Source organism: Sceloporus occidentalis, unplaced genomic scaffold (assembly GCF_023333645.1).
Source record: "Sceloporus occidentalis isolate IW3139 unplaced genomic scaffold, rSceOcc1.0.p SCAF_7, whole genome shotgun sequence".
NCBI lineage: Eukaryota > Metazoa > Chordata > Lepidosauria > Squamata > Phrynosomatidae > Sceloporus > Sceloporus occidentalis.
In genome coordinates, this window is record NW_028316987.1 from 4861964 (window position 1) to 4876978 (window position 15015).

At 45.0% G+C, this 15015-nt stretch overlaps 1 protein-coding gene across 1 annotated transcript; it reads left to right on the forward strand.

Moving 5' to 3' along the window:
• The first annotated feature begins 3609 nt into the window (after nucleotides 1–3609).
• LOC149309064 (homeobox protein Hox-B13-like) lies at nucleotides 3610–14490 on the forward strand. Its single transcript, XM_089532052.1, has 2 exons — nucleotides 3610–4327; nucleotides 14189–14490. Exons 1-2 carry the CDS (start codon nucleotides 3610–3612, stop codon nucleotides 14488–14490), a joined length of 1020 nt encoding a protein of 339 aa, XP_089388178.1.
• The last annotated feature ends 525 nt before the right edge of the window (nucleotides 14491–15015 follow it).

Genomic DNA, 15015 nt, shown 5'->3' on the forward strand with positions numbered 1-15015 from the left:
CTCTTAATCCCTTGTAGGAGAAGACTTGAACCCAGGTCTTTCTCCCAGGAGCAACCAATGTAGTGCAATGGTTTGCGCTCTGGACTCTGGAGACCAGGGCTGCATCCATACTGGAGAAATAACCCGGTTTGGCACCGCTTTAACTTGTCTGGCTCAAAGGCTATGGAATTCTGCGAGTTTCATAGCCTTTGAGCCAGACAAAGAGTTAAAGCGGTGCCAAACCGGGTTATTTCTCCAGAGTAGATGCAGCTTTGAATCCCTGCTTTGCCACTGGGTGACTTTGGGCAAGTCACACTCTCTCAGCCTCGGAAGAAGGCAAAGGCAACCCCCCTCTGAACAAGAAAACCCCAAGATAGGTTGCCCTTAGGGTCGCCATAAAGTCGGAAACGACTTGTCGGCACACAACAACTTTCTCCCAGTCCCCTTCCCAATCCCAGTTAGACCAGTGCTCTTCCTCCATGCACAGCCTGATCCAAAGAGAACTAATAATAACAATAATAACAATAATAAAAGAAATCTTGGAGAAACACACAAAGTAAGAACAAATCTGTATTTAAAGCATACATAAGATTTTTATGCTCTCCTTTAAATAAACGCCTTCCAAACTTTTCTATCTCCCTCGGGTTTTGTTTTGTTTTTAATTTGCAAACCAGTGTATATAGAAATTAACGAAGTAGAGCAATTTGGAAAGAGACACCTCCAGAAAAGTAAAAGTAAACATCACTCTTTTCCTTTATGGAAAGAAAACGCGATTTTACTAAAGCAGGGTGACCAGATGCCCCAACCGCAAAGGAGGACAAGGCATTGGAAAATGTAGGACGTTCAAGAAAAACGCAAACCAAAGCTAAAAACACTCATACAACTATCAAGTGGTGGTTCTTAGTTCAGGCTCAAAATGGAGGACATTTTGGAATGCCTCCTGGACAGAAGGTTGAAATGGAGGACATGTTCTGGGAAAGGAGGATGCCTGGTCAGGGGGATCTTTTATTTGGCCGAGATTGATTGGAAAATGGATTGACAGCGACCTTTTATATGGGTTTATATCTGCACTTGCCTCACCCATTCCTGTGCCTTTCTCTTATTTTGGTGCCTAGGTCTTTGAAAGTATGAAATCCTATCCTGAACATATTTACTTTGGAAAGTCAATCATAGTTGTTTTGTGAAGGTTTTTCGGGCTATCATATCATATATTGCTTCCAAGGTGCGTAGATGTTTGAAAGTTTGGAAAGCCAGTCGTATATTGCTTCCAAGGGGTTTAGGAGCTGAATATCTTTTAAACTTTGCAAATCTCATGTTTTTATTTTCAGCTTCCAAATATAAGATGTAATATAGTAAATATCGTAAGGCTCCCCTCCTTTCTCTCTCTCCTCGATTCATTTTCTGTTCACACAGTATGTGTCTTTGTATATATATCCATGCTCTCTTTGCATGTATTTTTGCACAGGGCTCCTCCGATGCCCCACTTGCCTGCATACCGCATCCATTACTCCAAGCATCTCAAACTACTCAACTTGTCAACATGTTTATTTCTGAAGTGTTGGTTGAGGCTGAGTTCTTGCTTTCCCTTCCCTCCAACCATCCCGGGGTCTATCTATAAGAAAGGCCTTTAGCAACCCAGGAGCAATATCTCCCAATCTCCATCCAAGTAACTCCCGCAAATAGTAGTTGCTACAGGCGGTCGGTTTCGCTTTGCAGGTTTATTCTTCTCTCCAACTAAATCGACATTTTTCCTTTCAGTGGCAAACTTGTCTTCTTCTCTTCCTTTCATCTTGGGTCTTTTGGAGGCCTGATCTCCTTCTAGAATCTCCTTCGAATAAAGCCTACTAGAACCAATTTTCTTTTTAATAATTCCCCCAACTTCGGAAAGAGGTTCTTGCGAAAAAGGAGAGGAAGAGGATCAAGTCCATGTCCAGCAAGAGTCAGAAAACCTTTGAATTGGTATTGAAATTTGGACCATTGCAGCAAAGAAGTAAGAGGGAATGCAAACGAGGGTGCAGAGGGGAAGACAGGGAAACAACTCCTATTTATCAGCCACGGATCAGGATGCAATAAATGAACAGCCATCCAGTGACATGGTCAGGTTTCTCCCTTCTTTCCTGATTTCGAATTTTACAAAAGTCCAGTACATATTACTTCTATAGCCTCTGTCTCCTTCTCTCTCCACATGCACTACACACACACACACACACACACACACACACACACACACACACATTGTATAGAGTCGCATCAGTTCCAATCTCAATGAACAATCATCCAGGGCCCTGGCCAAATCCCCTCCTTCTTTCCTGATCTCGAATTCTGCAGAAGTGCAGCACAAATGACTTCTCTAGCCTCTCTTTCTCTCTCTCCTTCTCTCTCCATATGCACTGCATGTACATTTTTGGTGCATAGAATTGCATCAGTTCCAATCTCAATGAAGAGTCCACCCAGTGACATGGCCAAATTCCTTCCTTTCGCCCCTCTTTTGAATTCTACATACATCTAGTACAAATTACTTCCATTCTCTCTCTTTCTCTCACTCTCTTTCTCTTTCCACAAGCTCTGTGTGCATTTTATTATTGTTGTGGTTGTTTTGCATAAGATCACACCAGTTCCAGTCTCAAGGAAGAGTCCTCCTCTGACTTCCTTCCTTCCTTCCTTCTCCGTTGTGAATCCCACAAACGTCCACTCCAATTACTTCTATAGCCTCTGTTTCTCTCTCCAGTGCCTGCTTTTTTCTTTTGGCTTCGAATCACATCAATTCTAGGGGGGGGGGGGGCTGGGGGAGAGAGAAGTGAGGGTGAAAGGAACTGGGGGGAGAAGGAAGTGGGGGAAAGAGGGAACTGGGGGAGAGGAAACGGAGGAGGGGAGAGGCAACGGGGGGAGGAGAACTGAGGGGGAGAAGGAACCTGAGAAGCAGTTGGGGGATGGAGAAAACCTGGAAGGGGGAAAGAGGGAACGGGGGAAGAGGGGAGGAAGTGAGGGAGAGAGGGATGGGGGAGAGAGGGGGAACTCGGGGGAGTGGGAACTGGGGGGAGAGAGAGCTGAGGGGAAGGGAACTGGGGGGAGAAGGAACTGGGGGAGAGGGAAGTGGGGAGCGGGAAGGGAGGGAAGGGCGAACTGGGGGGGTGGGAATTGGGGGCTCGCCTCCCTCCTTCAGGAAAGGCAAGCTGAGAAAGGCCACTCTGCCGCCCTTTCCTGGAGGGAGGCCTGGTCACGTGGGGACGCCTTCTTCTGCCCCCTCCCCCTCTCTCTCATTCTCTCTCTTCTGGGCCACCAAAGCCCCCTCCCTCCCTCCCTTCCTCCGCGGCGGCGCCTCCTCCTGAGCCAATGGGCGCCGGGCTCCTCTCTGGCCCTTCCCGGCCCTTGGCTTCTTGGCGGCGGCGGCGGCTGCTGCTGCTGCATCGGGAGCGTCAGGGCCGCGCGGGGGAGCCGTCCAGGCGGGCGGAGGAAGGAGGCCGGGAGGCCAGGAGGGAGGGAGGGAGGGAGGCCGCCACCCTCCTCCTCCTCCTCTTGGCATAAAACCTCCGTCCCTGCCGCCTTCCCGACTCCTCCCGGCCCGGCTCCTCCTGCCTCCGCTCTCCCCGACGGAGCGGCCGGGCTGCAGCGGAGGCCCATGCGCCCTGGATGGAGCCCGAGGCGGCCTTCGGAGAGGAGCCCCGCAGGAGCCGGCTGGAGGCCCAGGAGGCGTCGGGGCCGTCGGCGGCGTCGGAGGGGGCCTCCCACAAGACGAGCCCCGGCATGGAGGCCTTGCTGAGCGGAGCCCCCCCGCCGCCGCCGCCTTTCCCCTGCCGGAGCCCGCTCCCTTCGGCTTACCCCGGGCCCTTGGACTGCCCCCCGTCCGTCTCCGGGGAGCCCTCGGGGAAGCCTTGCCTGGCCTCGACGACGGGCACAGCCTCGCCCTTCTCCTACGGCTGCTTCGGCGGAGGCTACTACTCCTACCGCGTGGCCCGGGGCGCCCTCAAGCCCGGAGCCCCGGCCCCGCCGCCGCAGCACCCTCCCTACCCCGAGAAGTACATGGAGGCCTGCAGCGCCGCCGCCGTCGTCGAGGAGTACCAGAGCCGCCCGGCCGAGTTCGCCTTCTACCCGGGCTACGCGGCGGCGGCGGCGGCGGGGGCGTACCACCCCGGACAGCCCCCGATGGCCGGCTACCTGGACGTCTCGGTGGTCCAGAGCCTGGGAGGCCCGACGGCGGTCTCGGGGGAGGCCAGGCACGAAGCCCTGCTCCCCGTGGACCCTTACCACGAGCCCTGGGCCTTGGCCGGAGGGTGGAACAGCCCCCAGATGTGTTGCCCCAAGGAGCCCAGCCCCGCCGTCGGACACTTCTGGAAAAGCGCCTTCGCAGGTAAAGCCTTGTCCTCCCTCCTCAGCCCTCGTCTCCCTTCCTCAGGCCTCTCAGCTGGTCCCTTGGGTTTCCAAGGGTCCTCCTTTTCCAGGACATCTCCTCCATCTGAGCTGATTCCTTGGCTTTTCTGTCTTCGCTGCAAAAGCATTCAACGACCAAAGTTACAACCCTAAGGAGTCTAGAAAGAAAGAAATCGGCAGCATGCCTTTTCGTAGACGTTAGTCTGCTTCCTCAGATGCCATTGGAAAGCTCCTGCTGCCAACGTCTTTCTTTCAGTAGGCAGCAGAGAGGCCTTGCAGCACCTTGGAGACTGACTGGAAGAAAGAAGGTCTGAAGATGCCAGATTCCAGAGATGCTGGCCAAACGTCAGGAAGAAACTCTTCTCAGACATGGCCACAGAGCCCGAAAAACCCACAAAAACGATGGATGCCGGCCATGAAAGCCCTCGACTTCACACTGAAAGAAAGAAGTTGGCAGCAGGAGCTTTCCTAGACCTTAGTCTGCTTCCTCAGATGCATTTGAATGCGCAAGATCATGCTGTCAATTTCTTTCTTTCAGTGAGGTCCAAAACACACTAATCCGGTTTTTGAGAACACTTTACCTGCCCTGGCTTAATGCTAGGGAATCCTTGGAGTTGTCGTGTTTATTGCGGTACTAGAGCTCTCTGATAGAGAACGCTGAATGTCTCACTACAGTTCCCAGGATTCCCTACCATTGAGACGGCAATTAAAGCAGTGTCAAACTGGATTGTTTCTGCAGTGTGTTTTGGACCTTAGTCTCAAAGCTGCTGCAAGATCTCTCTAGGTTTTGATTCTCTAGACTTAACACGGCTCTATCTCTGAATTCCTCCTCTAAAGAAGAATTCAGCCTTCCTAGTCATACTCCAAATGGAGGGCATTTTGAAATTCACCCGGAGTATGAAGGAAAAACAGGGGCCTGAGGCCAAAGTGACCAGACCAGGTGTCCTCCTTTTCCAGGACACAGCCTACGTTTCAATCTTCTGTCTAGGAAAGATTTCAAAATGTGCTCCAATTATGAGCATATCTAAGAAGCATGGATTTATATTTATATGAGTGGCTTTTTTGCATTTATTTTGTAATGGCCTATATTTTTTTCTCTAATATCCTACATTTTTGGGGGGTGCCTTGTCCTCCTTTGCAACATCTTTATGAGATCTGGTCACTCTGCCTACATTTCATCCTTCTCTGCAGGAGGAATTCCAAAATGTGCTTCCTTTTGAGCATGAATTATATATTTATATGAGTGATTTTTTCCTAGCTTTTATTTGGTCATGCCCTTCATTTTTTTTCCTTGACTCTCCTACATTTTGGGGTGCCTTGTCCTCTTTTGTGACATCTTTATGACATAATAATAATAATAATAATAATAATAATAACAACAACAAATATTACTTTATTTATATCCCGCCTCGCTGCCCATGGCAATCTGGGCAGCTTACAGTTAAAAAATACATACTCAACCTCATGTCCCAATAGTTCCCAACCTCCCCTAAAACATCAATTAGACAGTTAACTATTAAAAACATACATTAAAATGAACAAAAGTCACCTTGCCTCCATTCCATGCTTCTCTCCAGGAGGAATTCTACAATGTGCTCCATTTTGAGCATGACTAAGAAGCATGAATTTATATGTATATGATTGGCTTTTTTAAAGCTTTGATTTGGTCACAACCTACATTTCTTTTCCTGGAGTGTCCTGCATTTTGCCATGCCTTGTCCTCTTTTACGGTTCGGACAGCAGGCCATCTTGAGTGTGAAGGAAAACCAAGGAGCCACAAATTCCTAGGATGAGGAGGGTTTAGGCCTCAGTCCCAAGCTTTCCTATAGACACATGTCCCTGTCTTTGTGTGTCTGGCCTCTGTCTCAGAGGTCAGTCCTTGTCCTAACTTTACTTTGCACCTGGAATTCCCTAAAGTCATTTCTGATACTGTGGGTATGTATTTTTGCCAGAAGTGTGTATGCTGTGTGCATGGATTGCATGTGAATGTGCATAGGCCTACATATATGCACACATTATTTAAATTGTCAGTGATAAAGAGAGAAATTCAGAGCGGAAAGTAACCAGCTGCAGAATTCCTGTTTTATATTTTGCACACAGAGGGGTTACTGTGACTGTCTGAGTGTCATATGAATCGCTCTCTGTGTCACTGGGATTATTATTGCAAAATTATGTAGGAGGTTAAAACAAGTAGGGATAACCCTGGCTGGGCATGAACTCCAAAGCACTGGATTCCATAAAACAGGAGCCATTTAAAAGTCTCACTGTCTTCCAACAGAGAATGCAAAACAGAGGCCTTCAAATTATTAACAGTGTTTAGGTTTTGCTATAAATCTTGCTCCAGCAACTCAGCGATTGGAACTGCTTCGGAAATTTGGACTGGTTTTTAAAACAATGAAACAAAACAATGTTAACAAACCTTGGATCCATTTGGCTCCTAATTATTGTCCATTGCTGAGGACAACTGGAATTTAATAGGAGCTGGTCCCAATCCTCCAACATTAGAGTACGATCATAATGTGTAAACACACCTGTAGGGTAATAAGAAAGATGAGAGTATCCCTGAGCATAGGAAGATGGCCTTTCCCCCATCATGAAGTAGTCCTTAACCAGTCCAAAACAGCTGGTGGTTTCTTTGTCACTGCATAGGAACTGCAGGCAGATAGGGTTAAGATTTTCCTCTCATCTTATCATTTATTAGTTAAGATTTATTTATTAATATAATCGTATCTCTCCCCCCCAAAATCCCTCCAGTCTCTTTAAAACAGCTATACTCTGCAGCTATTGTTAGGCACAGAGCTTCCTGATTTAAATCAGGATTTTCCCTCGATTTCCTCCTCCTGGCTTCCATCCTTTTTATTCCATCGGCTCTTTGTTTTTAATCGGTTAGTGCTGCTTGGACCACAAACTCTTCCAATCCATTGGAAACAGGGCTCCTTTTCTCTGAGAAATGTTGTGCAGGACCATCAGGTTGTTTAGGGGAGATGTAGAGGGAAGGGATTACTGTACAAGTGGGATGAAGAAATGGTAAGACTCGATATCCCAAGACAAGTTGATTTTAGGGCCATGGTAGGAAAATCTAACCAAAATCTAGCCAAAGAAAATTGACATGTTTCCCTTTCTGCTAGTCTATGGGTTAAGAAACAGCAGCTCAGTCTTTATATGTCTGGATCTTGTAATCCTCCCTCAAATGGGTTCATTTTCAAGGTACCACAAAACTCTTAGTCTTTTAGGATGGGCTGAAATTTGACAAAAGGGGCTAGCAAGAAAAGCACTCTTCTGGGAGTTTAACTAGACCTCATCGCAGTATGGACTACCTGTGGGTCTGATCCTGTGGATTAATAACATCGACCCTGGTTTCTACTATTTTGTCCCTCAGTTTAAACCTTAGAAAGAACTACGCAATATCATTGAGATAAAAAGGGTGCATGGGGCTGTGGTCTTAAATGTAACCTTCCTATAGAGATTTTGTGGCAGGATTTGTTTGAAGGGGATGGAGTGCCTCTGGGTGCAAGGAGGTTTTGTGGGTTAGATTACTCTTGGCTGTTCCTTTCAGCTCTTGCAGTCCCATGATGCTCTGCGAGGTCCTCCAGTGACCATTGGGATGGGGAATGTTAGAAAGGGTTTCACCACAAGGGGTCATGGCACCTTCCTTTTTCCAGACCCTTCTACAGACTTCAGACCATTGCAGGCTGGGGCTGAAACCCTTAAGCCATTCACTTCAGTTCAAGCTGGAGCTTCCAAATAATAATAATAATGATAATGATAATGATAATAATAATAATAGTTATTATTATTTCACTTATATGCCACCTTTCTCTCAAAAAGGGACCCAAGGAGGCTCACAAACAACAACAACAACAACAACAACAACACTACAATCCTCCTTTTTTGTACTACAACACTCAGAAACTGACCAACCACCATAGCTAGGACTTGTAGGTTGTGGTTGAAACTAAGACATTCACTTCAATCCAAGCCAGCGCTTCCAAATTATTATTATTATTATTATTATTATTATTATTATTTTCACATCTATACTGCTTTTCTTCCAAAAAGGGACCCAAGGTGGCTCACAAATAACAACAATAATGTCATCCTCCTTTTCTTTGGACTACAACACCCAGAAACCCACCAGTCCCCATGGCCATTGGCAAGGATGGCCTGGGGGATTTTTGGAGTTGTGATCCCAAAGAAAAAGGAGCTTTCCCAAGTTTTGGTTCAGGCCTTGTTATTTCTTTGGCCATTCTGAGGAGGAGAGGATCCCTTGGGTTGCAGGCCTAATGGGCAGTCCTTGGACAATCAGCTGAGAATGGACTTAGTAGTTCACTTCTTGACTTTATTATGATTTTGCAACAGAGCTGGCCCTGTCCTTAAGCAGAAATGTGTAATTGTCATAAAATGACAGGAAATTGTTAGTTATTTAATTTATTATGATTGTATTTTACAGGCAGGAAGCCCCCTTTCCTGCCTATAAAAATGCAGTCATAACAAAAGAGTGTGTGAGATTTTCTGTCCAAAATAAATGGGATGCTCTGGGATACTATGCGTTTTCTCTGGGGGTGGAAGTGAGGCAGACAGGGAGGAAGATACCATTTGCTGCCCTGGTTTTGTTAGTTTGTATCACAGTGTGTTTGCCTAAAAATGTTCCTAGGGTATCGTTTTAGCAAATTAAAAAAATAAACATTTATCTCTCTGCTTTATTAATTAAAAAGAAAACACCTATGCGGAACTATTCGCGTCCTTGGGGTTTCATACAAGATAGAACCTTAAGACAAATCTGTCTGCCTTGTCCATAATTCATACTGACTCAAATGCAGTTAGAAAGTCTTACGCTAATTTATTAGTAGGTAAGCATGCTAAGCAGAATCAGCCATGTTTAGTACCTGGGTGGGAGACCACCAACAAATCCCAGGTCATGTAGGCCATATTTGAGTGGAAGAAATTGGCAAAGGCATCTGAGTATTCCTTGCCAAAGAAAACCCTATGAAATTCATGGTGTTTCGGTGACAGGCAACTTGAAGGCACATACACGCAAGTGTTTCAAACCATATAGTATTAGCTTTATTTCAATGTAGACCATTACTGAATTCTATATAAGCCAGTCAGTACCTAAATTGAAAAGCCATGTTGATGCAGCGTTCTGCAATGTTGTGTGACCTCTCAGCAAGGATTTATTGTTGACAACATAGCTAGTTAAAATAGCACACAGTTTCTGCAGTTTTGGGCCTGTGTCAGAAAAATTAGTATATAAAGCTCATGGCATGACTGGATATATGTGTATGTGTGTATGTATATATTTATTTATATGTATACTGTATATGCATGTGTGCATTATCAACATTACCTAAAACTCAGAGTGTAACCACACTGTGGAAATACAGCGATTTCATACCACTTTAACTGCAGTGGCTCAATGCTATAGAATTCTAGGATTTGTAGTTTTGGGAAATATTTAGCTTTCTTTGTCAGAGAGGTCTGGTGCCCGTCAAACTACAAATCCCATAATTCCATACTATTGAGCCATGGGAGTTAAAATTGCATCAAACTGCTGTATTTCTACACTGTGGCAGCAGCTTCAGTCTTATTGCCATTATGTGCACTGTAAGGCTGTGGGCCCCAAGTCAGTGTGCTGCAAATTTCTAGATCCATCCTCAACTTGAGGATGGATCAAGAGATCAATGAATAGCAGGATAGGGTTTTATTTTTTTCCAGAACTGATTGTAACAAAAGTCTAAGCACCTGCATTATCTGTTACTCTGACTTAATATTAGGAGCACATCAAAAAGTAAGAGTGCAAAAGCGGGAAGCTCTCTCTTTTATTTTATATATATATATATATATATATATATATATAAATAAAATTTTTAGGTTTTTTTTAAGTCTTTATTAAATTTTATACACACACACACACAATGTAGCAGGAAGCTCTCTTGAACAAACCTAGTTAAAATGGATGTTACTAACCCAAGTCCTTCCATGACCATGAATCTGAACACAGCTCCTGCAGAAGACTTTCCCCATCTAGTAGAGTTAGGTAACTGAGGATGAATCTATCCTGCAGAAATAATGCAATCTGACACTGCTGTAACTGCCATGGATCAAAGCTATGGAATCCTAGGATCTGTAGTTCTGAGAGATATTTAGCCTTCTCTGTCAGAGGGCTCTGATGTCACAACAAACTACAGATCCCAGAACAGCATAGCATGGAGCCACAAACTGCATTCATTTCTGTAGTGCAGATTCAGTCTTAGTGCTCTTATGGAAGGCATTTTTTTGACTGCATTACTTCAAAATGTAATAACCACACAAAGTGTATTTGGAAGCTGATCCTTCTGCATGTTCTGCTCTTGACCTGGACATTTGCCCCCAGGTCCTGCCTTGACAGGGCCACTGACTCACTGTAATGCTTATATTCATTTATGCAACATTGCTACTTATCCTGGGCAGCACAACTACAATGGGCAATTAAATGAATTCATAACTCTTCAAATGGAGTCATGCAGATAGCAACAACAATAATTTGCACAGCACTAATGTGTGCGCCTTTCTATTCCCACAGCACAGTATGGTTGTGGCAGTGCAGCTGCCAAGGAGTATAAATATTCGGTATGAATATTTCAGTAATATATAATACTGTAAGATCCACCACCAGCATCCAGTGTTATTTATTAACATCTCAGCAGGAAAGCATTACTCCAGACAGACAGGAAGCACATGCCAAAACCTCTGTCTCAGAAACCCAGTATTTAAACAGTAACTCCAGTAAAGGTACTTTTAAGCAGCACCAATTTAAGCATGTTAAATCCAATATTCTGGATCCAGACTTAGTCATCCTTAGAGCAGACTCATTAAAATCAATGGAAGCTAGGTTGCTCATGACTACCTTAAGCTCCATTGATTGTAATGGGACTATTTTAACTAAACTTGGGTCTAGTCTGCTGCTTCCAGTAGCAGTCTTTGTCTCTCTTTCAGTGAAATGAAAACATAATGGAGTCTAAGACAATATACCTTCGACTAGAGCAGACCTGTGTGTCTTGTCTTTGGTTTTATGTGAACTCATATCCAATTTCTAGACTCAAAAGTTGGAGTATAAAGATAACAAAGAAGACCCATGGAATCAGGGAGGTTAATACACGTGGATTTGCCATTCAGGATTTAATCCATTTCGGACTAGCAAATGGATTTAGGCCCCAGAATATGTATTTTAGGATTGAAAATCATTACCATACAGTCTTTCGCTTCATTCTCTCAATGTACAAAATGCAGCTTAATTCCTGATTGGTTTCATACAGATTTTCAAAGCAATATGGCTCTCTTCTGTATGTAAAATATTGTGGCCATAAGCCTGGCTGCAATGAGGGCTTGAATTCATTTTAGTTAGACACATTTCAGGAACAATATGATGAAATGATTTTGCCAGTATTCTCATACAAACCTATCTAAGATTTAAGTAACAACTGTACTGGGAAAAATAGCAATATATAATTGAGAATGAATGAAAAACTAGCAAATAAAACCCATGGTTTGTATTTTGATTTCCTCCGCATTTAATTAATTTAAAAAAAATGTTTATATACTGGAAGAGATTTTGTAGAGGTGGTTATCCACAGATCGTTTTGCTTCAGATTCTTGGTTGTTTGCCCTGAAATAACTGTCTGGTGTCCAAGAAAAAAAATGCAGCCTGTCAGAAGAAGCATTGCATCCTTTTTGTTACATGCTTCAAATATATTTTTAGTAATACTGTATGGATTGCTACAAACCACGTTCCTAGAAACTGCCAAGATACTGAGTTGCTTTCCTCATAAAGTCTGCATTCCTACATTCCCTTTCCTCCAGCTATGTCTAGATTTTAACGATGCTTCATTGTCGAGGGTTTATTTGGTAATAATATTGGCACAAATATGGAAGATTTGCCTGCAATGTATTAATAAATAGGAGGGGAGGCTTCTTTAGGATGCCAAAGACCCACCAACAACGCAGTGTTGGCCAGTTTCCCAATGCTCTTGTAATTGTTGTTATATTTATATTTATTTGTACGCTGCTCCCCCCCCCCAAAAAAAAAAAATTTGGACTCAAAGCATTTTACAGTCTAAAAACACAGTACAACCATTTCCCTCTTCTCCTCAAAATCCTTAATCTGGGATGCCATTCTTCCAACTAGAGGAGACCCATTGACTCAGTCACTGAAGACGTGGCCAAATCCAATTGAACGAATGGTTTTGCTCTGCTCTGGACTAACAGTAGGATTTACTTGAGTGTCACGAACATCAATTATTACCAACAGTAATAACAGAAAGGCAAGCTGTGTAAAAGTGAATGATAATTCAATACTAATTTATAAGATCAATCTTCCATTATTATTATTATTATTATTATTATTATTATTATTATTATTATTTGTAGAATAACTGTAAACACACATGAACACAGGCAATGTTTTCTCACTGGGGAATAATAATAATAATAAGTTAGAGGCCTGTAATGGAGGCTATGCAGATCTATATAGATCGCAGAGAGAGAGAAAAAAGAGAGACAGGAGAGACTTTCCTGTCCTCCGCCATCAGCCTGAAGTCGAAAGAGCAGCGATGGCGGCATGCGGGGCCCCAAGAATTGAGGAGAGGGAGAATGATTCAGCCCCAGAGAAAGAGGAAAGAGAAAAGGGGGGAAGAGAAGGAGAAGGAGGAAGAGAAATGTAGGAAGAGGAAGGAGAAGGAGAAAAAGGAGGGAAAGAAGAATGAGAAACAGGGGGGAGAGAAGGAGAAAGAGAAATGGGGGAAGGGGAAAAGGGAAAATGAGAAAGGGGGAAGGGGGAAGGGAAAGAGAAAGAAAAATAGGGGGAAGGAGAAGGAGAAAAGGGGGAAGAGAAGGAGAAGAGGAAAAGGGGGAGAAGAGAAAGTGAAAAGGGGGACGGAGGGGAGAAGGAGAAAAGGTGAAAGGAAAAAAAAGAACGAGAAAAGATGAAAGAAAGAAGGATAAAACGGGGAAAGAGAAAGAGAAAAAAGAAAGGAGGAGGAAGAGGAGAAAAGGGGAAAGAAAAGGAGAAGGAGAAACGAGGAAAGAGAAGGAGAAATAAAAGAAGAAAAGAAGGGAAGAAAAGGAGAAGGAGAAAAGGGGGAAGAGAAAGAGAACGGAAGGAAAGGGGGGAAGATAGAGCGAGGAGTCGAGAGAAGGAAATGTAAAGGGTAGTAAACGTGGAGCCCTTAAAAACAAAGAGACGGGGCCAGAGAAGAAAAATGGGGCGAGGGTCTTGGGGGCAGAGAGGGAGAAGAGAAGGGGCCGCGAGAAGCAAAAACAGGGCCAGAGTCTGCTGGGCCTTGGAAACCAGGAGGCAAGTTCACAGCTAGAAAAAGTTGGTCGCCTTTTACAAAACAAGGGAGAAAGGAATCTGGAGAAGGGGGGGGGGGTGATCAAGACTCTTAAACGGAGGAGGACAATAAATTGGGAAAAGGGGGGGGGGTCTGGAGAGTCTTAAAAAGACAGAGAAGGAAAAAAGAGGAGGCAGAAAACCTGCAGAATTTTTTTTAAAAGAAGAAGAGCTGAGAAAACCAGAATTTAGAGGGAAGGGTTATCTATCTCTAAAGGCTTAGCTTGAGATCCAGGGAAAGTTGAGGGGTGGCCCGCCCATCCTTTGGGATCGGAGCCCCTTCCTTCCTTCCTTCCTTCCTTCCTTCCTTCCTTCCTTCCTTCCTTCCCTCCCTCCCCTCCCCTTCTTCTCCCCTTCCTTCTTTCCTTCCTCCCCTTCTTCTCCCCTTCCTTCTTTCCTTCCTCCCCTTCTTCTCCCCTTCCTTCCCTCTTTCCTGCTTTCATTGATCCTTTCTCTCTCCCTTTCTCTGGCCAGAGGCTGTGGGCCAGCACCCGGGCGAGGGCTGCACCTTCCGCCGAGGCCGCAAGAAGCGGATCCCTTACAGCAAAGGGCAGCTGAAGGAGCTGGAGAAGGAGTACTCCAGCAGCAAGTTCATCACCAAGGACAAGCGGAGGAAGATCTCGGCCGCCACCAACCTCACCGAGAGACAGATCACCATCTGGTTCCAGAACCGGCGGGTGAAGGAGAAGAAAGTGGTGGCCAAGGTCAAGAACAGCAACGCCAACAACGCCAACGGCAGCAGTAGTACAACCACCAGCACCACCGGCACCCCGTGAGCAAGAGGGAGCGACGCCTTGGAGAGAGACTAGGTCTATATATCCGCACGGGGGAAATAACCGGGTTTAGAGCGCTTTGACTGCCATGGCTCAAGGCTAGGGAATTCTGGGCACTGCAGTTGGTTGTGGCACTCTGCTGCCACAAGCGCTATCAAACCCGGTTATTTCCCGAGTGTGGCCTCCCGACACCAAGAGAAGACGAGGAGGGGGCTCCAAACCAGTAAATAAAGTCCATGAGGGGTCTTTTTCTCTCCTCCTTCACGACTTTCTTTTCTTCGAAGCTCCCTACTTGGTGGAAAGCACCCACATTTCCCCTTACTTTTCGTCCCTCTTCATTTGCCTTCATGGTTTTTATTTTTTTAATTATTATTATTATTACTGTTGTTGTGTTGTTTTTGGGTCCTCCTCCTCCTCCTCCCTCCACCCAATGCGATTTGCAAAAATCTGCTTGCGATTTCCGAGCAGTGCCTTCTATGGTCGGAAACGCACTGCAGAAATAACCCAGTTTGAGACCGCTTTAACCGC